At 46.3% G+C, this 24,504-nt stretch overlaps 1 protein-coding gene across 1 annotated transcript; it reads left to right on the top strand.

Annotated features, from left to right (window-relative positions):
• The first annotated feature begins 78 nt into the window (after nt 1–78).
• TRIM27 (tripartite motif containing 27) lies at nt 79–22,541 on the top strand. Its single transcript, XM_002714187.5, has 8 exons — nt 79–843; nt 2,019–2,114; nt 6,138–6,368; nt 13,042–13,064; nt 14,910–15,025; nt 15,153–15,185; nt 18,082–18,108; nt 20,898–22,541. Exons 1-8 carry the CDS (start codon nt 424–426, stop codon nt 21,491–21,493), a joined length of 1,542 nt encoding a protein of 513 aa, XP_002714233.1. The 5' UTR covers nt 79–423; the 3' UTR covers nt 21,494–22,541.
• Nucleotides 22,542–24,504: the final 1,963 nt, after the last annotated feature.

Here is a 24,504-nt window from a genome sequence, read left to right as displayed (position 1 = left end):
AGGAAACAGCTAGGCCCCGAGGCCAAGAACCGCAAGCCCCGCCCCACGCCGCCCCGCCTCTTCCGGTCGCGCCGGGGCGGGGTCTCCGCGGCCTGCGGGATCCGCTTGGACGCAGCCACGTTGTCCTGCGCGCCTGGCGCGCCTGCCCCTGTGAATCCGGCCCGAGGCGCTGCGCGCCTGGCCCCCCTACCCGCGTAGCCGCGGGGCTCCGTCGGGAGGCAGCCTTCCGGGCCTCGTTCAAAGGGTACAACAGGGCAGCGAGCTGCCCGGCCGCCGGAGCCTCCCAGGGAATCCGGGCCCGAGGGGCACCGCCCTCCGCCCGCCCGGCTCGAGCAGCGACCCGGAGAGAGCGCCGGAGAGTCGGGCTCCGCGCAGAGCTCGGCGCCGGGGGCCCATGCCCGTGCGCCCCCGCCAGCCCGCGCCATGGCCTCCGGGAGCGTGGCCGAGTGCCTGCAGCAGGAGACCACCTGCCCCGTGTGCCTGCAGTACTTCGTCGAGCCCATGATGCTCGACTGTGGCCACAACATCTGTTGCGCGTGCCTCGCCCGCTGCTGGGGCTCGGCCGAGACGAACGTGTCGTGCCCGCAGTGCCGAGAGACTTTTCCGCAGCGGCACATGCGGCCCAACCGGCACCTGGCCAACGTGACCCAGCTGGTGAAGCAGCTGCGCACCGAGAGGCCGTCCGGGCCCGGCGGCGAGATGGGCGTGTGCGAGAAGCACCGCGAGCCGCTGAAGCTGTACTGCGAGGAGGACCAGATGCCCATCTGTGTGGTGTGCGACCGCTCCCGCGAGCACCGCGGCCACAGCGTGCTGCCGCTCGAGGAGGCGGTGGAGGGCTTCAAGGTGAGGGCCCCCCCCGGCGCGCGCGCAGCGAGGCGGACAAAGGGAGGGGAGAGCCACGGGGGCTTCCCCTTTTTTTCCTTGCCTAGAAAATGGCTGAGCCGGACGTGTGGTTCACAGCCGTCATTTCCTCTCTGTCCGCTCCCGAGCCTCCGCACTCGGATTTGGAGGAAAACCTGTAGCTGCTGGGGAAGCCAGAAGTCGCCCCACCCCACCCCCACTCCTATCCCTGTGTTTCCCAGATCTCGGACGCTATGGACATAAAGACGTTCCCTGGAGCCCTTCCCCCACCCCCACCCGCAAACCCGACACCCTACAAGATGTGCATAAAGCTGTGTACACATCAATAGGCTCCTGAGACACTCTGCTCCCAAATTATAGAGGAAACCCGCTCGGACGGTGACCGCGGTGTCCGAGTCATCCGGCAGATGCCCGTCACTTAGTCTGTAAGCACTTCTTGTAAACCGTCTTGTTCTAGAAGCTCATGGAAAGGAACACATTTCTCCACTGCTTGAGTAAGGCATTTCGCCATCCTGAGACACGGGAGATAACAGGTATTATGATTAAGGGGATAAGAAGTGCAAAGCCTTTTGCAAACTGTTGAACCGACTGCGGCAGCAAAACAATAACACGGAAACAAAGTATCACGTGCAAAAGAGTTTTAAGGAGACATTCCAGGCGTCCTTGATGTTGTCTGTTTGCTATGTGTTTGAGGGCTACAGGATTATACCCACAGTTTTGTCCGTGTTTAAAAGTGAATGCATTTCTGCATAGTCACCTAACATGGAGCTTTTAACTGCATCATTTCACCTGCTCTCCTTGTAACTGGAATAGGCTGGGAAAGTGGTATTTACCCGTCACACATGAGGAGAATTAGAGAAGTTGCTTCATTTTCTCAGTGGACCTCTGTGGAAGGTCTACAACTTGACTTTAAATCTCCTAGTCCAGTCACCCTAATGCTAAACTGGGTAGAGGATTCATTTAAGAAATGCACACATTGCCATAGAAGAGAGGTGGTGGCCCCTGTGCTTTGAGTCTTCTGTGGATGGTAGTGTGGTCTGAACACAGGCTCGCACCAGGCACCTGGCATCAGAATTGTAGTTTCTGTCTGTGGGGAAGCAAAACAGCCATGGTTATACTATGGCCTGCCCAACTTTTTTTTTTTTTTTTTTTTTCAGGAACAAATCCAGAACCAGCTGGACCATCTAAAAAGGGTGAAAGACTTAAAAAAGAGGCGCCGGGCGCAGGGGGAGCAGGCACGCGCTGAACTCCTGGTAAGGGCTTTTGGAATTCCCAGATAATAGCGCTTTTGCTGGTCCGTGCTTCTGTCAAGCCAACTTGCTCAGTTCTTCCAGTTGCAAGTGAAACAACCCCATGTGGCAGTGGAAACTTAACCTGGAGAACCAAGGGGCTCCCCTACTTTTGGGGAGAGGGTGGAGGAGCTGTGCTTGGGAGTCATAGATACCTGCTGGATCAGTAAAGTTTAGCTTGTTAGCTGCTTGTGGGCCAGGACTGATGTTTGGCAGACTTGAGATAGGTGAAATTCTTGAGAATAGTTAGCTGGCATCCTGTGGTGCACTATCCTTCTCACAGGTGCTGGTGATGGATTTGTGTCAGCCCCACTGGTTGACTTTCTGGAGTGTTCATTCCCCTTTCTAAACAGAGTTTTTCGCTCTGTTTTCTTTGAGCAGTCTTCCAAGGCTTTGGCAGGAACCTGATGTGCTAATTCTGATATGGGTATTTTGGAGTTTTGTTTTAGAAAAACAAAAAGTACAGAGGGTTTTATCATATACACTTACATATTTACCACCTAAGTGTTTACAATGTGAGTGGAATAGATAAAATGTTACAGACCTCTAACCATTAGAGGTGTTTGCATCTGAAAAGCAAACTCCTAGACTAGCAGTGTCTGGAATCTTGAGAGAAATTGTGTCAGTTCTAAGTTGTGTCCCTTCTAAGCAGGGAGCTCATTCCTAAGGTGTCCTTAGATTCCACCACTTGCTCTGCCCACACAATCTGCTGAGACCACAGTTCCCCTTACTTTCAAAAGAGATTTCATGGATGAAGAATATTCTTCATGAACCTGAGTCCACTTCAATCATAGTGCACACAAAAATTGTCTTCTGGGCAGGATTGTCAACAAGGAGACACAGCCGTTCTCTGAAATCCGGCCACCTGGATGTGCGTCTTGGCTCTCATACTAGCCATTTGATTATCACACTTCACCTGGGAAATGGGTAGGTTGGGGGGCTGGCATTATGGCAGAGTGGGTAAGGTGACTGGGGAGGGTAGAATGGGGGTGCTACATGTCCTGTTATGTGAAAAACAGCCCCATGCTAAACAACATTGTCCCAGCCAGCATGCCAGTGGCAAGCCCCTTGAGAAACACTGGTACTTGACCTTTAAGTTTTCTTTCAGGTTTAATTTTTCTGTTTCTGAGATTGTATTTTATGGTGTGTCTTTGAAAAGACTTAGCCAGTGGCGAAGAGGCATGAGCTTGGGAAAAGGATTTATAAATGAAGGGGTGTGTGTCACCAAGTTGTATAGTGAGTGCCTGGAAGGGGGCTAGAGGGACGGTCAGCATGGGGTGTGTCTCAGAAGGGTTTGAATTTAGAACCCGTGTTGGCAAACTCCCCACAAAGGGCCAGATTGTACATATCTGTAGCTTTGGGGCTCTATGGGTCCAGTCCCAACTAATCAGTAATGTTGTGGCTCAAAAGCAGCCACAGCCAATATGTAAATAGGCAGGGCTGTGTTTTGATAAAAGGTTGTTGGATTCTTTTAGAGCCGTTTGCTGACCCATTGTTTAGAACAGAATTTTTTTTTAAAAGATTTTTTTTATTTACTTGAAAGGCAGTTGGGGAGAGAGAGGGAGGGAGGGAGGCAGGGAGAGAGGGAAGGAAGGAGGAAGAGAGAGAGAGAGGGAGGGAGGGAGGGAGGGAGGGTAGAACACAATTTTAGCAGTGCTGACTATAGGGCATGGGGGTAGAGAAGGAAGGGAAGACAAACTGTGTCGGATAAGTCAGCAGCAAGAGGAAACTGCCCTTCCCCCAAAGCCAGGGAGGCAGGGTGGCTGGTGAAAGCCCTGAGCAGAGAGGTTTGGAATCTGGGCCCAAGGAGACTGGTCAGTGAAATTGTGCTTCCTTGGTGCAGGCCATCCTGCACAGGGCATGCCTGTGTCTGGCCTGTCCTTTCCCTGGGCCATGGTCTTTCTCTCAGTTGCTCAGTTGGGGTAAAGTTCTTACCCCTTACCCTCCAGGAAAGGTGTGACCTGGTCTTTTTACCTTTTCTGGTCTCTGCTGCAGCCAGACAAAACCATTTGCCTGCTTGTCTCCACTTTTGCTGTGCCATTTATTCTGCCTGGAAGGTCTTCCACTTGTTGCCTGTATAGTGAACTCCTGTTCTTCCTGTAATGCCTGGTTTATACATTGCTTCTGTTAAGACAGTACTACCTTCCCCTACCACATGCTGTTACCTTTCTTTTTTTTTTTTTTTAAATGAAGCTTTGTTTTGCCAAATGTACAATTTCCAAAGTTTGGTTTTTCCCCCCACATGTTGCTTGTTTATGCATCTTCAGCAGCTAGGAATAGTCCCCTGGTATTCCTTGAGCTCTATGCCCTTTTTTTTTTTTTTTTAAGATTTATTATTACTAATTTGAAAGGCACAGTTATGAAGAGAGAGAAAGGGAGAGGCAGAGAGATCAAGATTTTTCATCTGCTGGCTCACTCCTCAAATGGCTGCAACAGCCAGGGCTGGGCCAGACCAAAGCCAGGAGCCAGAAGCTTCTTCAGGTCTCCCACGTGGGTGCAGTGCTGCCCTGAGCTCTGTGCATTGAAACCAGTTGTATTAACCTTCTGCTGAGGAGCTCTTGAAGAGCTGCCTTGGTGAGGGAGCTGAGAATCTGGTCTCTCAGAGACCACAGCTGGGTCTGTAAACTGACAGTAACTTCTGTAACAGAATGTATCATAAGTAGCTTTGTCAAAGAAGTCTAGGTTATTAAAAGTGCCCTGAACTGTGCCTTTGTACCATTTCTTCTGCTTGGTCTTGTGCCTAGATTTGTTCATGGGGTCTTTACCTTTTTTTTTTTTTTTTTTTTTTTTTAATGTTTTATATTATTTACTTGAAAGGCAGAGTTACAAAGCACTGTGGCTTAGCAGGTTCATCCTCTGGCTGCAGTGCCAATGCTGGTTTGAGTCCCTGCTGCTCCACTTCCAATCCAGCTCTCTGTTAACAACCTAGGAAAGCAATGGTAGGGAACCTAGAAGACGCTCCTGGCTCCAACCCAGCTCCGGCTGTTGCAGCCATTTGGGGAGTTAACCGGTGATTAAAAGATTTGTTTCTCTATCTGTAACTCTGCCTCTCAAACTAATAAATAAATCTTAAAGAGAGAGAGAGATATCTTCCATCTGCTGGTTCACTCCCCAAATGGGCCATCTTTGTGGCATTCCAAGAAACATTAGTAGGGAGCTGGATCGGAAGTAGAGCAGCCAGGACTAACCAGCACCCACATGGGATGCCAGCACTGCAGGCAGCTGCTTAGCCTGCAATACCACAACACCGGCCCCAAGAGTCTTTACTTTTCTTATCCAACTTCTTTTTTTTTTTTAAGGAGTTATTTATTTGAAGGCAGAGTTACAGGGAGGGAGAGAGAGGTCTTACACCTACTGGTTCACTCCCCAGATGGCTGCAGTGGCTGGAGCTGTGCCAATCCAAAGCTAAGAGCCAAGAGCATCTTTGGGTCTCCCACGTGGGTGCAGGGGCCCAAGGACTTGGGCCATCTTTCACTGCTTTCCCAGGCCATAGCAGAGAGCTGGATCGGAAGTGGAACAGCTGGGACTAGAACCAGCGCCCATATGGGATGCCAGCACTGCAGACGGAGGCTTTACCCACTATGTCACAGCACCGTCCCCTTTTATCCAGCTTTACAACATCTTTCTTGGCATCCTGGTGAAGTTCAGTGAGAAACGACAACCATCACAGCTTTGCTAAGATGTGGGACAGAAAGGCTGTCACCTTTTCTTTAACTCCCCATCCGTGAATGCACCATACGAACCTGACTTGCTGGACTGAGTTCCTTAGCAGCAGAGACTATGCCTTAATTATCACTGGGGTAACTCAGTTCCAGGGCAGCATATGTCTAGTGAGTAAGACAGAAATAGTGAGTGAGTGAACAGTGTTGTTTGAGTATCCCAGGATAAAATGATGTGTTTTCGGAGTGAGTGGTCGTGGAAGGAATGTGAAGGGATCTAGAAGGGAGCTTCTCCTCTCCTTACTGCCCTTCTCTGTCATCTGCACAGAGCCTGACCCAGATGGAGAGGGAGAAAATTGTCTGGGAGTTTGAGCAGCTCTATCACTCTCTGAAGGAGCATGAGTACCGCCTCCTGGCCCGCCTTGAGGAGCTCGACCTGGCCATCTACAACAGCATCAACGGGGCCATCACCCAGTTCTCCTGCAACATCTCCCACCTCAGCAGCCTGATTGCCCAGCTGGAGGAGAAGCAGCAGCAGCCCACCAGGGAGCTCTTGCAGGTAAGGTGTGGAGAGCCATGCTCAGGCAGTTCCCCCTAGAAATAGTCTCCCCTCTCCTTTGCCAAGGTGAACCCAGGACCCTGTCTCCTTGTCAGCTCGGCAGGCATAGCAAGGGCTTGCCAAGCTCTGCATTGGTGTGGTGGAAGGAAACCATGTACATCAAGCTCTGAGTGATAGAACTTGAATCAGTCAGCAGCATTGTCTCATGGAAGGATAAAAGGATGATACTGTCCGGGCCTGCCTTGCACTGATAAGTGGTTCTTATCACAGGCATAATTCTTCTAGGGGCCTCACTGACTACAGTTGCTCATTATGTAAGGAGAAGCTTGTCACTTAAAGAATCCTCTTCATTACGATATCCCGTAATTTTAGCATATACCTGTGCATAACCACAGCTATAAAACAAGAAGCACTTGAGCAGGACTGGTTGGCCTAAGCAGTCCTGTGGTTTAACCTCGGTAGTACCTGTGAGAAAGCGGCAACAGAGGGGCAGGCATAGCAGTTAAGACACCACTTGGAATGTCTGAGGTCTGGCTGCACTCCCAATTCCAGTTTCTGCTCAATTAGTCTCCCTGGGAGGCAGTAGTGATGGCTCAAGAGTTGGGTCCCTGCCACCTGTGTGGGAAACCTAGATTGAGTTTCTGGCTTTGGCCTGGCCTGATCCAGTCTCAGTTGTGGTGGGCATCTGGGCAATGAACCAGTGAATGGGAGACCTCTGTCTCTTTCTCTCTCTCTGCCTTTCAAGGAAATAAAATAAAGCAATTAAGGTTTTTTTTGTTTGTTTGTTTGTTTGTTTGTTTTTTTGACAGGCAGAGTGGACAGTGAGAGAGAGAGACAGAGAAAAAGGTCTTCCTTTGCCTTGGTTCACCCTCCAATGGCCGCCGCGGCTGGCGCGCTGCGGCCGGTGCACCGCGTTGATCCGATGGCAGGAGCCAGGTACTTATCCTGGCCTCCCACGGGGTGCAGGGCCCAAGCACTGGGGCCATCCTCCACTGCACTCCCGGGCCATAGCAGAGAGCTGGCCTGGAAGAGGGGCAACCGGGACAGAATCCAGCACCCCGACCGGGACTAGAACCCGGTGTGCCGGCGCTGCAAGGCGGAGGATTAGCCACGGCGCCGGCCTGCAATTAAGTTTTAGAAGTTAACAAAACTATATCAGATAATCGAGCAAAGCAAGAAATATGAAAATGCTGGTTGCTTATATTTGTTCATTCAGCACATGTTAATAATCTTTTCTGGGTTAGGCACTGTTCTAGGCACTGGGAATAAATGGTGAATAAACTTTCTTGAATAATATTCTAGTGTGGAGAACAGGCAGTAAGTGAATAGTTATCACAGATGTTGATGAGTGCCATCACAAACAGATGATAGATGGCCGGCGCCACGGCTCACTAGGCTAATCGTCCGCCTTGCGGCGCCAGCACACCGGGTCCTGGTCGGGGCGCCAGATTCTCTCCCGGTTGCCCCTCTTCCAGGCCAGCTCTCTGCTGTGGCCAGGGAGTGCAGTGGAGGATGGCCCAAGTGCTTGGGCCCTGCACCCCATGGGAGACCAGGATAAGTATCTGGCTCCTGCCTTCGGATCAGCGCGATGCGCTGGCCGCGGTGCGCCAGCCGCGGTGGCCATTGGAGGGTGAACCAACGGCAAAGGAAGACCTTTCTCTCTGTCTCTCTCACTGTCCAGACTAGAGTAGGGGTCAGCATATTATGGCCTGCCATCTGTTTTTGTATGTTGTAGGAGTTAAATATGGTTTTTACACTGTAAAATGGTTGAAAAAGCAGAATGGATTACATGATAGGTAAAATTATATAAAACTGAAATCGTTTCCATACATTATTGGAACTTAACTATGCTTACTCATTTATGTATTATGAATCATTGTTGACGAAAACTATGAAGTTCACAAAACCTAAAATATTTATTATCCAACCTTTTAAGAACAAGGTTACTAATTCCTGCTTTAGAACACAGATTGGTTATTCCTTATCCACAATGCTTGGGACTAGAGGCATTTTGTATTTTGGATATTTTGGATTTTAAAATACTTCCAAATATATAATGAATTATGTTGAGGATAGGGACCAAGTGTAAACATGAAATTCATTTATGTTTCACGTTGATCTCATACACACAGCTGCAGCCTGAGGGTAGTTATACTCAGTATTTTTAGTGCGTCTGCCTTGGACTGTTACTTGTCGTATGAGGACAGATGTGGAATTTTTTTTACTTGTGGCATTATATTGGCCCTCAAAAAGTTACAGATTTTTAGAGCATTTTGTATTTTTAAACTAGGAATGCTCAACAGATAATAATAATAAAAAAAAGACAGCTTAAGCTCTAGTGAACTCTGAGATTTAATTGCTACGGAGAGAACGAATTTGCAGAGAAGACGACTGATGAGAGAAGCAGAGTGTGAGCAGGAAGGAAGAATAGTTAAGGAAATAGAGAGTGAGCAGGAGTCTAATGCAATTGAAGGCAAGTAATATCGGAGCTCCTAATCCATTTGTTTGAAAAATATGACTGTTAGGCCGGCCCCGCGGCTCAATAGCGGCGCCGGCTCACCGGGTTCTAGTCCTGGTCGGGGCGCTGGATTCTGTCCCGGTTGCCCCTCTTCCAGGCCAGCTCTCTGCTATGGCCCAGGAGTGCAGTGGAGGATGGCCCAGGTGCTTGGGCCCTGCACCCCATGGGAGACCAGGAGAAGCACCTGGTTCCTGCCTTCGGATCAGTGCGGTGCACCAGCTGCAGTGCGCCGGCTGCGGCGGCCATTGGAGGTTGAACCAACGGCAAAGGAAGACCTTTCTCTGTCTCTCTCACTGTCCACTCTGCCTGTCAAAAAAAAAAAAAATAATAATATGACTGTTGTCGGCAGCCTTATGAAACTGCCACAGTGGAATAATTTGGGCAGGAGCCGTGTTAGGGGAGCTGAGTGCTGACCTGGCAGGGTGCATGGAGGCTGCTAGTAGAGCAGGCACTATTTCAAGAAGTTTGACTGTGAGGAGATGTGGAAAGATACTTAAAAGATAAGGTGGGATTATGGGACTTTATCTGGAGGGGATGTTTACGGAAACTAGCTAATGTATTCTTTTTTTAAAGATTTATTTATTTTAAAGGCAGAGTTACAGAAGGAGAGAGGGAGACAGAGATCCATCTGCTGGTTTATTCCCCAGATGGCTGCAATGGTGGGGGCTTGGCCAGGCCAAAGCCATAACCCATGAATTCCATGTGGGTTTCCCACATGGGTGGCAGGGCTGGACCAGGGTGAAGCTAGGAGCCCATGTAAGTGGCAGGGACCCCAACTACCCGAGCCATCAGCTGCTGCCTCCCAGAGTACACACTAGCAGGAAACTGGAGTTAGAAGCAGAAGTGGGAGTCAAGTCTTGGCACTCAGATACGGAATGCAGGCATCCTAAGCACTAAGCAGCATCTTTTTTTTTCCCCCTAAGATTTATTTATTTATTTGAAGGGCAGAATTACGGAGAGGAAGAGAGAGATTATTTGAAAGGCTGAGTTAAACAGAGGGAAAGATAGAGGTCTCCTGTCTGCTGGCTCACTCAAGTGGCTACAACAGCCAGGGCGGGGCTGAGCCAAAGCTAGGTGCTTCTTCCCGGTCTCCCATGTGGGTGCAGGAGCCCAAGCATGGGGGCTGTGTTCCACTGCTTTCTTTCCCTGGCGCATTAGCGGGGAGCTAGATCAGATGTGGAGTAGCTGGGACTCCACCTGATGTCCATAGCAGGCAATGGCTTGATCCATTCTGCTACCGCATGCTGCCCCCCACCTCACCCACAAGCAGCATGTTAGCCACTGCGTCAAATGCCGCCTCCTGGCTCCTCTCACTTAGCATAATTTTTTCAAGGTTTATCCATATTGCAGCATAAATTACTACTTCATTTCTTTTTGTGGCCAAATTATATCCCATATTAACTACAAAATATAACCATAAATATAAGAACAATAATGGATTATAACTCACTGAATGAAAGAGTCTGGGTCCATACTAATAAGAAGAGGAAAAAAAAAAAAAAAAAAAGAAGAGGAAGTCCCACCTTTCAGTAGAATGTCAGCTAAGTAGTGTAGAAGGAATTTTGAAGTTGGAATATCATTTGGCAGCCATCATAGTAAAAATTCAGACAAGATTTAAAGTTTTTAAGATGTATTTATGGGGACCAACACTGCGGCCTGGAGGGTAAAACCGCCACCTGTAGTGCCAGCATCCCATATGGGCGCCCACATGGGAGACCGGGAAGAAGCGCATAGCTTCCCAGTCCCGGCTGCTTCACTTCCGATCCAGAGATGGCCCAAATCCTTGGGCCCATGCCCTCATATATGGGTGACCTGGAAGAAGCTCCTGGCTCCTGACTTTGGATCAGCACAGCTCCGGCCATTGCGGCCAATTGGGGAGTGAACCAGTGGATAGAAGACCTTTCTCTGCCTCATCCTCTTGGTATCTCTGTCTTTCAAATAAGTAAATAATCTAAAAAAGAGAGATGTATTTATTTTTTTTAAAGATTTATTTTTTTATTTGAAAGAGTTATAGAGAGAGGTAGAGAGAGAGAGAGAGGTCTTCCATCCACTGGTTCACTCCCCAGATGGCCGCAATGGCCAGAGCTGCGCCGATCCGAAGCCAGGAACCAGGAGCTTCTTCCAGGTCTCCCACATGGGTGCAGGGGCCCAAGGACTTGGGCCATCTTTGACTGCTTTTCCAGGCCATAGCAGAGAGCTGTATTGGAAGAGGAGCAGCCAGGACTAGAACCGGCGCCCATATGGGATGCTGGCATTTCAGGCCAGGGCTTTAACCCACTGGGCCATAGTGCTGGCCCCTGTATTTATTTATTTTGAAAGAGAAGAAGACAGAGAGAGGCATATTCATCTGCTGGTTCACTTCCCAAAGGCCACAACTGCCAGAGCTGGGCCAGGCCAGAGCCAAGAGCTTCACCTGGGGACTACAGGGACCCAAATACTTGGGCCATCTTCTGCTGCTATTTCCAGGCCATTAGCAGGAAGCTGGATCAGAAGTGGAGCAACCAGAACACAAACTGGTGCTCATATGGGAAGCCAGTGTCACAGGCGTCAGCTTTACCTGCTATGCACAGTGCTGTTCCCCCAGATAAGAACTGTTAATGAGTAATAAAAGTTGGAAAGTTTGATTGGGATTGGAAGTGTACCTATAGACTACTTAATAATTACAAAAGGGAAAATAGTAACTGTGCAGTGATCAAAATTGGTATCACAAATAAGGGGCATGCAGGTATCCTGTATCTTTAGAAGGATCCAATATATACTAGTCAAAGATGGTACAACCTTGGGGCCATCATAGCAGCTTCCTGCTGATGCACCTGGGAAAGTAGTGAAAAATGGTCCAACCACTTGTGTCCTGGCCGCCCATGTAGGAGACCCAGATGGAATTCCAGGCTCCTGGCTTCAATTATGGCCATTGTGTACCAATGGATGGAATATCTTTCTCTGTGTCTCTTTCTCTCTGCAACTCTGTCTTTCAAATAAATTATATGAAGATGGTACAACCTGAATTTAATCATGAGGGAAATACCTGACAAACTTATATGTTAAAAAGTGACATAAAAGGCCAGCGCCACGGCTCAATAGGCTAATCTTCCACCTAGCGGCACAGGCACCCCGGGTTCTAGTCCTGGTCGGGGCGCCGGATTCTGTCCCGATTGCCCCCCTTTCAGGCCAGCTCTGCTGTGGCCCGGGAGTGCAGTGGAGGATGGCCCAAGTGCTTGGGCCCTGCACCCACATGGGAGACCAGGAGGAAGCACCTGGCTCCTGGCTTCAGATTAGCGCCATGCGCCGGCCGCAGCGCGCCAGCCGCGGCGGCCATTGGAGGGTGAACCAACGGCAAAGGAAGACCTTTCTCTCTGTCTCTCACTGTCCACTCTGCCTGTTTAAAAAATAATAATAATTGACATAAAAGACAAATCGGTACTGAGGAACTGTTTCAGTTAAAGAGACATAACTAAATGCAGTGAATGGTCCTGGGGTACCCAGCAGTGCAGTGGGATAGCCGTAAAGAACTTCAAGACAATTGATTAAATTAGAGTGTGGTCCTTGGGTTGGGTAAATGTGTCAGTGTTTGGTTTCCTGAATTTGATAAGTACTGTTATTATGTAAGAAAATGTCGTTTTTAGGAACTACACATGAAAGTGTAAAGAGATAATGTAAATGATGACCTATCAAGTGGTTCTGAAAATAAATCTGTCATGTGTATTATATATCAGAGGGGAGAGAGAAAATATGTTAGGTGAATAATTAAAGATTGCTAAGTTTGGGGAAAGCAGGTTTTTGTAGTAGCCATTTTGTGTATTTGAGATTATTTCACAATAAAAGGAAAATAAACTGGACAGTAGGCTGTTGAGGACTGAGAGTAGGATGCATGAGTTAGTAAATGCTAAATCATGAGACCCTTGCCCGGTGCCTGGCAGGGAGAGAGGGACAGCATAGGAAATGCTAAGGTAGTAAATGCATCCTAGTTTCTTCTGCCTGGTTTTTAGCTCCTTGAGATGGTTAGGTCCCAGAGATCCTGTCTCTGGCTTCTCCCAGGAGGACCATCCATAGTTGGGCTTTCAGTGAACATCTGTGAAAGAAAACAAGTTGTGATTGGGTTTTTCCTTTCTTTTTATGATCGACTTTTCATGGTTATTCTTTTCCTTTCTCTTGTAGGACATCGGGGACACATTGAGCAGGTATAGTTTTCTCTCCCCTTAGTGTTAAATCAAGCACAAGAAGACTGTATCCATCACATTTATTAATCCCAAAAGGAACCCAGCGCCTAAGATGGACATGTTACAAAATCCACACTTGTCCTGCCTGTCCCTGAAGGGTCCCTAGTGTACAAGGAACTACTAGGTGAACCACAGCTCTTCTCAGTAAAACTTGGGGATTTCTGACAGACTGCTGGGTGGGAGGACGCTAGTGTTTTAGGGGGATGGGTACATTTCCATGGAGAGACTGGGGACCTAACAGGGACTCGGGTAGAGTTCATGGGTGGCTTACAGCTGTTCCTTCCTGTGCATTTCAGGGTTCCTTCCCTTTCGTTCTATCATTTTTTTCTATACTGGAGGAAATAAAGAATAAAGAGAGTGTAACTGACCTGGATTTGTATCATTACTTACCAGCCAACTGGGTTCTGGCTCTTACTTTCATTGTTTCTCTACCATCAAGTGACAAGTGAGAAAGAGCTCCCTGGGAGTTGAGATGTTATCATTGGGGGCAAGAAGCCAGGACAGAGTTGTGTGTGCAGTATGGCAGGTGTAGGCAAATGGAATAGGTCTTGGGGCAATTAAACGTTTAGTGCAGGAGAGCCTACAGGAGCAGAGATTGACTTGGAGGGAGACGGACTTCCAAGGTGATTAAAATCCTAAGTGGTGAAAATCCTCCAGGGGAAAATGCAGTTGAATTACATGGGAACATTTCAGGAGGTTGGGGGAGGGCCTCCCAGATGGGGTAGGTTAGCTTGGAGGTCTATGTAGATAGAATCGTGTTGATGGAAGTTAAGTTCCTGAGGGCCCTTGGGATGGACATTTGTTAAAGTTTGTACTACTAGCCAGATGACCCCAGCAAGTACTACCTTTACCTGCTACTTTTTGATGCAAATCTAATTCTGTCCTAACATAAGACAGTAGATCTTTGAATAACCAGCAGATATTAAGGATTGGATTTGGCTATATGAGATAAGAAGTCCAAAATTTCATTGGCCTAAGGCCTAAACATAATACAAATTTTTGTCACCATATAGGAATGTGCAGGTAGATAGCCTGGGGCTGGGATGGTGGCTCCAGGGATCCACAGAGACTCAAGTGTTCTTCCCATTTGCTGTTCTACCATCCCTAAGGTATTGCCCTCAGATAGCCCAAGATAGCTGCAGGAATACCAACCAGGAGGAAGGCAATAAGTCATATCACATTCCTTTTTTATCAGACTTCTAAAACTACCTACCATGAGATACTTCAATACTTTTTAACCTCTGCTTGGCCAGAATTTAGCTACAGGTCACATCTGACTACAAAAAAGACTGGGCATCCCTAAAGCCATTAAATTTAGAAAGCAGGAGGCATTTCCAATAGGCAACTAAGAGTCTTTGCCAGAGACTTCCTTCCAGAGATTAGGAACTTGGTTTGTTGACCCCTGGAGAGTGCATTATCCTTCTGAAGATGTCATTCTCTCCGTATTTGGGAGCCTGGGGATTCTGGATAATTATCTGAATTACATAAATATCAAGGACTTGTCATAGAATCTGCTGCTTTGTGGCGAGGTCAGCCCACAATTTAATTCAGTAAACCTTTTCTGAGGAGTTGCTATGTGTATGTCCATGAGCTAGGTTCCCTGGGGAAACTAAAAGTGAGTAAGATAAAGCGTCATTGTCCAGGAAGAGAAGATGGGAAAAGCTGCACTGACTCCTTTTAAACTCCATCTGTGTTGGTCAGTTTAAACCCAGGGCCTCTCCTAGCCCCTGAAAGATTGTGATGTTAGGGAAGGGATTCACATGTGTGTGGTTTTTTTTTTTTTTTTTTTTTTTTTTTTTAATTTAGGGCTGAAAGAATCAGAATCCCTGAACCTTGGATTACACCTCCAGATCTGCAAGAGAAAATCCACATTTTTGCCCAAAAGTGTCTATTCTTGACGGAAAGTCTGAAGCAGTTCACAGGTACCATTAGGGGAGGGATTATGAGGGAAAATGGATTTATATTCTGTGTATCTGTGTGTAGTCTGAAAGTGAATGTTTTCCAGATAGTGGCATGCAAACTGAGTGTCTTCTCCTTTTCTCTCCTTAGAAAAAATGCAGTCAGATATGGAGAAAATCCAAGGTAAATTCATCCATTTGCTGGGGTTTTGATGTTGACATTTCATGGAAAGAACTGCATCTATTTGAAAATTATGGGAGAAAACAGGACCAGGGTGATACTGGCAAGCCTATCTTGATATTTGACGTTTCCCTTTTGTTAATTTTTTCGATTAATAGCTTCTTGTTCTAATTTGAAGTCTGGTAACTATATTCAGTCTTCAGTCTACTGTGATGGAGGAGAAAATAGTCAATTCAAAGATTAATCCAGAATTACTTTGATTATTATTAAATTTTCTTATTAGGTAAAAGAATGACCAGAAACTATCCTGATGATATTTTACTTGAGACAGTAGCTGAGAAGTGATTGAACCAGTATTTATCATTGTGATTTACTGAGTTCCTACTGTGTGTGGACACAGGTGGCAACCAGCCCAGGAGTCGAGCAGCCCTCACTGAGACAGCACTACCAGCAGAGTTGTTAGGAGTGAGCGTTGGCAATCAGGCAGCCTGGGTTCTGGACCCAGCTCTGCCATTTAATATTTTTTTTTAAGAGATGTATTTTATGTATTTATTAGAAAGGCAGAATTAAAGAGAGGAAGAAACACACAAAGAAATCTCCCATCTACTGGTTCACTCCCCAAATGGCCTCAACGGCTGGGGTTGGGCCAGACCTGAGCCAGGAGTTTCATCTGGATTTCATATGGGTACAGGGGCCCAAGCACTTGGTCCATCTTCCACTGCTTTCTTAGGCGATTAGCAGGGGACTGGATCAGAAGTGGAGCAACTGGGACTTAAACCGGGGACTGTATGGGATGCCAGTGTTGCAGGCGGCAGCTTAGCCTGCTAAGCCACAAAGCCAGCCCATTAATAAAGATTTTACAGTGTAATCCTCTTATCTGTAAAATGAGGGAAATAATAGTTAAAGATTGTGAGTTGGAACTGGTGCTGTGGCATAGCAGATAAAGCTGCCGCCTGCAGTACTGGCCTCCCATATGGGCGCCGGTTTGAGTCCCAGCTGTTCCACTTCCAATCCTACTCTATGCTGTGGCCTGGAAAAATGAGTGGATGATGGCCCAAAAGTCCTTGGGCCCCTGAAACCACATGAGAGACCCGGAAGAAGTTCCAGGCTCCTGGCTTTGGATTGGCCCAGCTCCAACCATTGCTGGCCATCTGGGGAGTGAACCAGCGAGTGGAAGACCTCTCTCTCTCTCTCTCTCTCTCTCTCTGCCTCTCTGCCTCTCTGCCTCTCTGTAACTCTGCCTTTCAAATAAATAAATAAATCTTAAAAAAAAAAAAAAAGATTATGGGTGTGGTTTTTTTTTTTTTTAAGATTTATTTATTTGAAAAAGCTATGGAGAGAGATCTTTCATCTGCTGGTTTACTCCGTAGTTGGCTACAACAGCCAAAGCTGGGCCAGACTGAAGCCAGGAGCCAGGAGGTTCTTCTGGGTCTCCCACATGGGTGCAGAGGCCCAAGTGCTTGGGCTATCATCCACTGCTTTTCCCAGACCATAAGCAGGGAGCTGGGTAGGAAGTGGAGCAGCTGGGAATTGAACTGACACCCACGTGGGATGCTGACATCACAGGTGCCAGCTTTACCCACTATGCCATAATGCCAGTCCCAGTTACAATGTTGTAAAGTAAGATAAAGCACCATTTCTTAAGCCTTTTTTTATGTTTTTTTTTTCTTTTAAGATTTATTTATTTGAGAGTCAGAATTACACAGAGAGAGAGAAGAGGCAGAGAGAGAGAGAGAGAGGTCCTCCATCCAATGGTTCACTGCCCAGATGGCCGCAATGGCTGGAGCTGTGCCAGTCCAAAGCCAGGAGCTTCTTCCAGGTCTCCCATGTGGGTGCAGGGGCCCAAGGAATTGGGCCATCTTCTACTGCTTTCCCAGGCCACAGCAGAGAGCTGGATTGGAAGAGGAGCATCTGGGTCTCAAACTGGTACCCATATGGGATGCCAGTGCTTTAGGCCAGGGTGTTAACGTGCTCTGCCCCAGTGCGGGCCCCTAAGCCTTTTTTTTTTTTTTTTTTAAGATTTATTTATTTATTTGAAAGGCAGAGTGAGCCTGACACATCCTAAGCCCTGTATTTCTAGACATTTGGAGAATATTTTTCCACATCTAAATTTTTCTGCTCATGAGTTATACTTAGGAGTTGGCTGGCTAGTTACTAATATCCTTATATGTAGGTAAACCCTTTTCTTATTATAAATGATGGAACCCCATATTTTTAATAATTTCCTATATTACGTATATTAACTCCTTGTTTGCATTTCATCTTGTCAGATATTTTCATTTGACATCTAGCAACATAGACGTAGGAGATATGCCTGTGTCCTCCACAAGCAAGACAAATGGGGAGACACCAGTCACTATGTTAGATAATACTGGAAGTAGTAGGATCAGGCATGACTTTCCATGATCTGGCTCTCCTTCATTCCTGCTCCTCTTTTGCCACTTAAATGCTCAATAGGAGCATATGTGAAATAGTTTTTCAGCCATAAACTGCCATGTAAGTCTTGTTTGCCTCAGAGTGGCAGTAAGTGGCGTTTGCTCCACACAGCCCCTACAACAAAGTGACTTAGGGAAGCCAACAGTTGTAAATGACATGGAATTAGAACAGTTCCTTCTGTTGAGCCAGCCGATCTTGGCATGATTTGACTCCAAATTCTGGCTATCTCTGGCACGTGGTTATCCTGTCTGAGGTTCCCAAACTCTTTTTATTTAAATCTGTTGGCTGGGTGATGGAGTCATACTTTGTATGAAGAAATCAGTGCATGGCTGACAGCAGGAGCTCTGGGGTTTCTGGGTGGAGATGGCTGCTTTATGATGAGTAACCGAATCTCCTGGTATCACCCATTTCCTGGAAATATTAATATGACTTCCACAACTGCTTTTTTCTTTTGTTCTTTCAGAATTGAGAGAGGCTCAGTTATACTCAGGTAGGTAATGGGGGACAAACTGTGTTGGAATAAAATAAAATGTGAGCCTACCTGCTAATTTTTGTGAATGATTTTTGAAGTTTCCTGAATTTGGATTCCTTCATGTTATATGTATAAAAATGATCCACAACAAACACAAAAATCCACTGATGTTTCACAAATCATTACTCCCTGAAACACCTCAGAACTGAAGCCATGGGAAGAAGCCATCTGAGATGTTATAAAGGGTTAGAATAGAAGTTGCAGTTTCTCAAAACTGAAACATCGCTGTTAAACTGCTGTGCCTGCCCAACCTCAAGGGCAGCAAGTGGGGTGATTGAGTTCAGCTCCTAGTGAGTGCTGGAGGGAGCCTGGGAGTTTTAGGCCATCCCATCACTGCACCTCAGGGAAAAGCTTGGAACTCTCCCTCTCCTACACAACTGCCTTTACCCTGTGATTCAGAGAGACTCTCAGATCCCAGTCCTCCAAATCCCACTTTCCATGGTCACACAGGTATCTGCTGTTTTGTGGAATCCTCTTCATTGAGAGAAAGATTACGAGTGCATGCAGTTGGTCCTCATTCACTGGTGCAAACTGGCTCTGACCTGTATTTTTTTCCTTCCAAAGAAATCTTTTATTTAATGAGTACAAATTTCATAAGTACAACTTTAGGAATATAGTGATTCTTCCACCATACCCACCCTCCTATTGTCACTCCCACTGTACTCGCTGCTCCTCTCCCTTTCCCAGTCCCATTCTCCACTAAAATTCATTTTCAATTAACTTTATACACAGAAGACCAACTCTATACTGATTTCAACAATTTGCACACATACATACACAAAAAAACTGAGAAAAAGTTTTACAGTAAATTCTCATAATACAACTCATTGATGACAGAGGTCCTGCATGAGAAGTAAGTGCAAAGTGACTTCTGTTGTTAATTTAACTATTAACATTTGTGTATGATATCAGTGATTACCCAATTCTTGACATGAGCTGCCAAGGCTATGGAAGCCTTTTGAATCCACAAACTCCATCAATATTTAGACAAGGCCATAAGCACATCCTTTAATGGCTACTTCTTTCCACTGGGGTCTGTCTCACAAAGATCCTTCATGTAGGACATATTTTTGCCACAGTGTCTTAGCTTTCCCTGCTTGAAATGCTCTCATGGGCTTTTCAGCCAGACCAGAATGCCTTTAGGGTTGATTCTGGAGTCAGAGTGCTGTTTAAAGTGATTGTCATTCTATGTATCTGTTGTGAACTGCTTCCCATGTTAGAACATTCTCTCCTTTTTAATTCTATTGTTATTACCATACACTTGATGTTATTTGTATATGATCCCATTAATACTTAATCCTATCTATATGATTACTTGAACATTTAATATGTCTGACCTGTATTTAATTCTTTGAACAAGCATTAACTGAGTATCTAGCTCACATCCTGCACAATGTTAGTGGTATATAGGTATAAGGTATAAGGCCCTGTTCTTGGAGTTTACATTGTCTAGTTGAAGTTATGAAGTATACCCAGGACACAAGAAAAATGGGCAGCTGTGGGGAAAGTTTGTTCAACCAAGAAGTGAGGGTGCTGGGGCTCTTGGTCACTCTGCCAGTTGCCTGTCATGAACCTGTCATGGGAGTCATTTAGCCTACACAAGCTTTGTTTTCTGAGAAGCAATGTTTGAGAATTTTCTGAACAAGATGTAAAGAGCAAGTGAGAGTACTCACCAGTACTTTTAAAGCAGGAAAGTACCTCATGATTGTAAGACGTTATAATGCTAAATGCTTTTATCAGAGGATATGACATGGGTAATATACAGTTTTAAAATTAAGAGCAAGTAGAATAGAATGGTGTGGACTGGCTAAGAAGAACTTTGAGATTGTAGGCATTAGAAGACAGAGTTTGGATTGCAGAGTAAAGATCTCAGAATGAATAAAGAACAATTTGAAAGGTGGATAAAGTGGTAAGTGTTCCCAGCCCCTTATCCACAGCTCTCAAATCCCAGGTCTCTGAAAGCCAAAAGCTTTTTCATTATTTTATAATAAGTTACTTATGTTAGCAAAAGCTAAACTTTGGTGGGTCTATGTAGAGGCTTCATCCTGTGTGAGGAAGCATTGATATGTTTCATAGGCTGCCTATCTAAAATCTAACATTTTGAATTTTGTGAAAACTATTGGTTCCTAAAGTTTTCAGATAAGGGATTGCAGACATGTAAGAAAACCTCAAATTCAGGTTATAATGGATATTGTGGCTTAAGACATGAAAGAAAGGGAATGGGGATAAATTTTCAATATTTAATATATCCTTACTAAAAAAGGCAACTAGCTAATCCAAGAAGTAAGTTTTTAAAATTTTTTGTCTAACAGAAAGAGAGCTTCCTTCTGCTAGCTCACTGCCCAAAAGCCTGCAACAGCCAGACTGGGAAATGTTAAAGCTGGGAGCCTGGAGCTCAATTCGGGTCTTCCCTATGTTGGTAGGAACCCAGTTCCCTGAGCCATCACCCCTGCATTTACAGGAAGCTGGAATCCGGAGCTGGAGTTGAGTATTGAATTGAAGCACTCTATTGTGGGACCTGGTGAATCCAAGCACTCTGTTGTGGGACATGGGTCTTAACCAGTGTCTTGGCCACCCCCAAGCAGTAATTCTTGAAATGTGAATTTTAGGATTTATTTAATCATCAAATGGACGCAAACTCTAGTGGGGAGCTCTCATTCACTTCTCCAGAAGGTAGGAGAAAGGTTGGGAGTTGTTGAGTGGGCTCTCCTGACCTCAGGCTGACTCTCCCGTCTGTGTCTCTGCAGTGGATGTGACCCTGGACCCCGACACAGCCTACCCCAGCCTGATCCTCTCTGATAATCTTCGGCAAGTGCGCTACAGTTATCTTCAGCAGGACCTGCCTGACAACCCGGAGCGGTTCAATCTGTTTCCCTGTGTCTTGGGCTCTCCATGCTTCATCGCTGGGAGACATTATTGGGAGGTAGAGGTGGGAGATAAAGCCAAGTGGACCATAGGTGTCTGTGAAGACTCAGTGTGCAGAAAAGGTGGCGTAACCTCAGCCCCCCAGAATGGATTCTGGGCTGTGTCATTGTGGTATGGGAAAGAATACTGGGCTCTGACTTCCCCGATGACTGCCCTGCCCCTGCGGACCCCTCTCCAGCGGGTAGGGATTTTCTTGGACTATGATGCAGGTGAGGTGTCCTTCTACAATGTGACAGAGAGGTGTCACACCTTCACTTTCTCTCATGCTACCTTCTGTGGTCCTGTCCGGCCCTACTTCAGTCTGAGTTACTCGGGAGGGAAGAGTGCGGCTCCTCTGATCATCTGTCCCATGAGTGGGATTGATGGGTTTTCTGGCCACGTTGGGAATCACGGTCATTCCATGGAAACTTCTCCTTGAGGAGGCGAACTTAGGCCAAAAGGGCTCTTGGACATAATCCTGTCCCGGGCACAAGGCATCTTGTTGCCTTGCTGCTTCCTGTCCTGTTCTGGGCATCCTTAACCGTTTTCCATGCTCTTTCAGTGGGAAATAGGATGCCCATGTTATCTGCCATCCTTTCTCTTCCCTTGGGAATTCTGAGATGTAATGAGAAGTGTCAAGATTTCCCAAAAATAAAAATCAGAGTCCACCTCCAGTGCTTCATACGTTTTAGTTTTACATGCTTCCTGAGGTGATAAAAATAGGGAGAGTCTTGGGATTTGCCGAGCCATTCAAGATCCTCATGCCTTCTAAGGTTGGCTCGTCACCTTCTGGCTCAGCCCTACGGAGCAACCAAGGGTATTTGCTGTCATTTCTGGACCAGGAGTCCTTTCTAAAAATTTTGAATGGAATGTCAAGGCCCTATCAGCATGGCCACTTGTATTCATTTTTTCTCTTGAAATAGTACCTTGAGCCCTGATTCCAGTCTGCCATAGTTTTAATAACTCAATTAACAAGGCCTATATGTGTTTGGTTAGTTACAGTTATTTTACACTAATGGTGGAAAATGCCCCACCTCTGTTATGAGATAATGTTCTAATCAGTGTCTCTGCCTCTGTATCTTTTCTGAAGGATTCATCTGCTTCCTTCATACTAATGAAAGAGGTATCCTGGTGCTGGATGCACATCATCCAGAATAATTTTCTGCCCAACACCGTCTACTGTTTGTAGATCCCCTCCACATCACATATATGGATTGGTGGTCCTACATCATCCCTGGAAGGATTCTGGGGAAGTATTTCAGGGATTCATTGACTTCCTGCCTCCTTTTGTCCACTTCCGTTGGGTGATAGGGGGATTGACCTTTCAGATGAGCGTACCATCAAGAGGCAGCTCCATCCCCATGGCCATGGGATCATGCAACATTCTAGAGTGAGAAGGCAGATCACTTTGAACGAGCCCCCATGATGGTTTCTTTTCTTTGGGTACATGCCTCTCTGTTTAAAAATAAAGTAAATATGAATGTTTACATTGTTGTCATTTTCTGGCTCTTAGTAAGTCTGGGTTCACAGATGTTGGAGTGCGGTTGGTGAGTGATGGTGGTGGTGGTAGTGGTGGTAGTGCTTTCCCATATGAGCCCAGAATTCTGTTCTGATAAATATTTTGCTTCCCGCTGGATGATAAAACTACTTTCTTAGAACTATGTCACTGCATTCTAATAGTACTGAGAAAGTAGTGTTGGACATCCTGTAGTTTCACTAGGAAAGTGTTAAGTCCTTTTTGTAATTAACAGTGAATTAATGCAGCAGTGCTTGGTGTAGATCAAAGGGCCCAAACTTTGTTCCAGAACCCACCAACCCAGGCACTTGAATAGTCTCACAATGCCCTAAGGGAGGAAGTGCCAGGCTGAGGGAAGAGCCCTATTCCTAGGGGGTTGAAGCTTTTCCACTTGAGGACATGAGCTTAGATTCTGTCTGCTGTGGGTTTCATTGTGTACCATGCATTGAGGTTCCATGACTGAAGACCACAAGTTGGTGATAGCATCTCCTGTTTGTGTCTTTATTTATTTATCAGAGTTTATGGGAAGAAAAAATAAGCAGGGGCTACAGAAACGGGCTTCCAGGAGGCCAGAGTAGCTTTTACTGAATACACTGAGATATGAACACATTTTGCAAGATACATACGTGTTTGTAAAGTACAACAGGCACAGAGTGGTGCTTGGCATGTAGCATGAAGACCTTTATGCGTGGTAACTTATTTAATATTCCTAACAACATTATGAAGTGTGTGCCATTGCACTCTTTTGCAGATAAGTAAACTGAAGCAGACATAAGTCATAAGTAAATGACTTATCCAGGTACACAGCTAGGAAGTGCAAAGCTAGCATTTAAAGTGAGATGGAACATGACCACATACATTAAACGCTGCCCTACAATATCTATATGGATGGTGCTTTTCTGCACGGGAGGGGCAGAGCAGAGAAGTGCCAGTACTTTAACCTCGAATACCTGCATTGTAACTGTCTCCTCTGCACTTAAGGAAACGGGTAAACAGTCTCACTCAAGATCACAATCCACTCTCCATGAATTTAGCCCACTTTGGGGCAGGGAGGGAGAATCAAGGCTCACTAGGAAACATGCCCTTGGTTTAGATTCCTAGTGTTGCTGCCCTGCTGATGGGGCTGTCTCCAGACTAACTCAGAGGATCTCACAATGGGTCCACCTTGTTCCCAGTAGAGCCAGTGCTTTAGGAGTGGCTTCTTAATTCACTTTTATTGAAAGCAGCAATGGGCCAGCGTGGCATGTTGGGCTAAGCTGCCATTTTTTATGGAAACATCCCATGTGGAAGTGCTGGTTTGAGTCTGAGCTTTTCTGCTTCCCATCCGGCTCCCTGTTAATGTACCTGGGAAAGGAGCAGATGGTGGCCCAAGCATTTGGTCCTCTGCCACCCACCTGGGAGACCCAGAAGCAGTTCCAGGCTTCTGCCTTCAGCCTGGTTCCTGCCCTTCAAACAATTAGATCTTAAAAGAACAAGAAAAACCAAGTGAGTGAGAAGAGGAGAAAATGTACATGGGAATTGACTGTCACCTAAAGGCAATATGAAATCAAGAGCAAATAGCTGTCAGGTGGTAACTGAGAACCATTTATTAATTCCTTATCTGAGGTCCACACCAAAGAATATAAGCATGGGAAAATCACAAATCTACCAGGGGAAAAAGAAAACACCTCAAAAGGTTCCTAGTGGACTGATGGTGGGTGAATTGCCTTTTTCACAAATGGAGGACAATGATTCTTTGAAATACACAATTAGCTACTGTTGGGTTCCCCCGCGGAACTTGACTCCTTGGGAGAATACAAGAGAACGTGGCTTCTGCTCTTAGAAAAATTAAGGTCAGTTAAGAGGGGAGGAAATAACGTGAAAAAGACAAGTGCACAAAAAGACTGTGGGGATAAGTGAAGCTGTGCTGTAGGAAACCTCAGCGTGTCCCGCAG

Source organism: Oryctolagus cuniculus, chromosome 5 (assembly GCF_964237555.1).
Source record: "Oryctolagus cuniculus chromosome 5, mOryCun1.1, whole genome shotgun sequence".
Classification (NCBI taxonomy): domain Eukaryota; kingdom Metazoa; phylum Chordata; class Mammalia; order Lagomorpha; family Leporidae; genus Oryctolagus; species Oryctolagus cuniculus.
The sequence above is the reverse complement of the archived record's forward strand: the minus strand, read 5'-3'. Positions and strand labels throughout refer to the sequence as shown.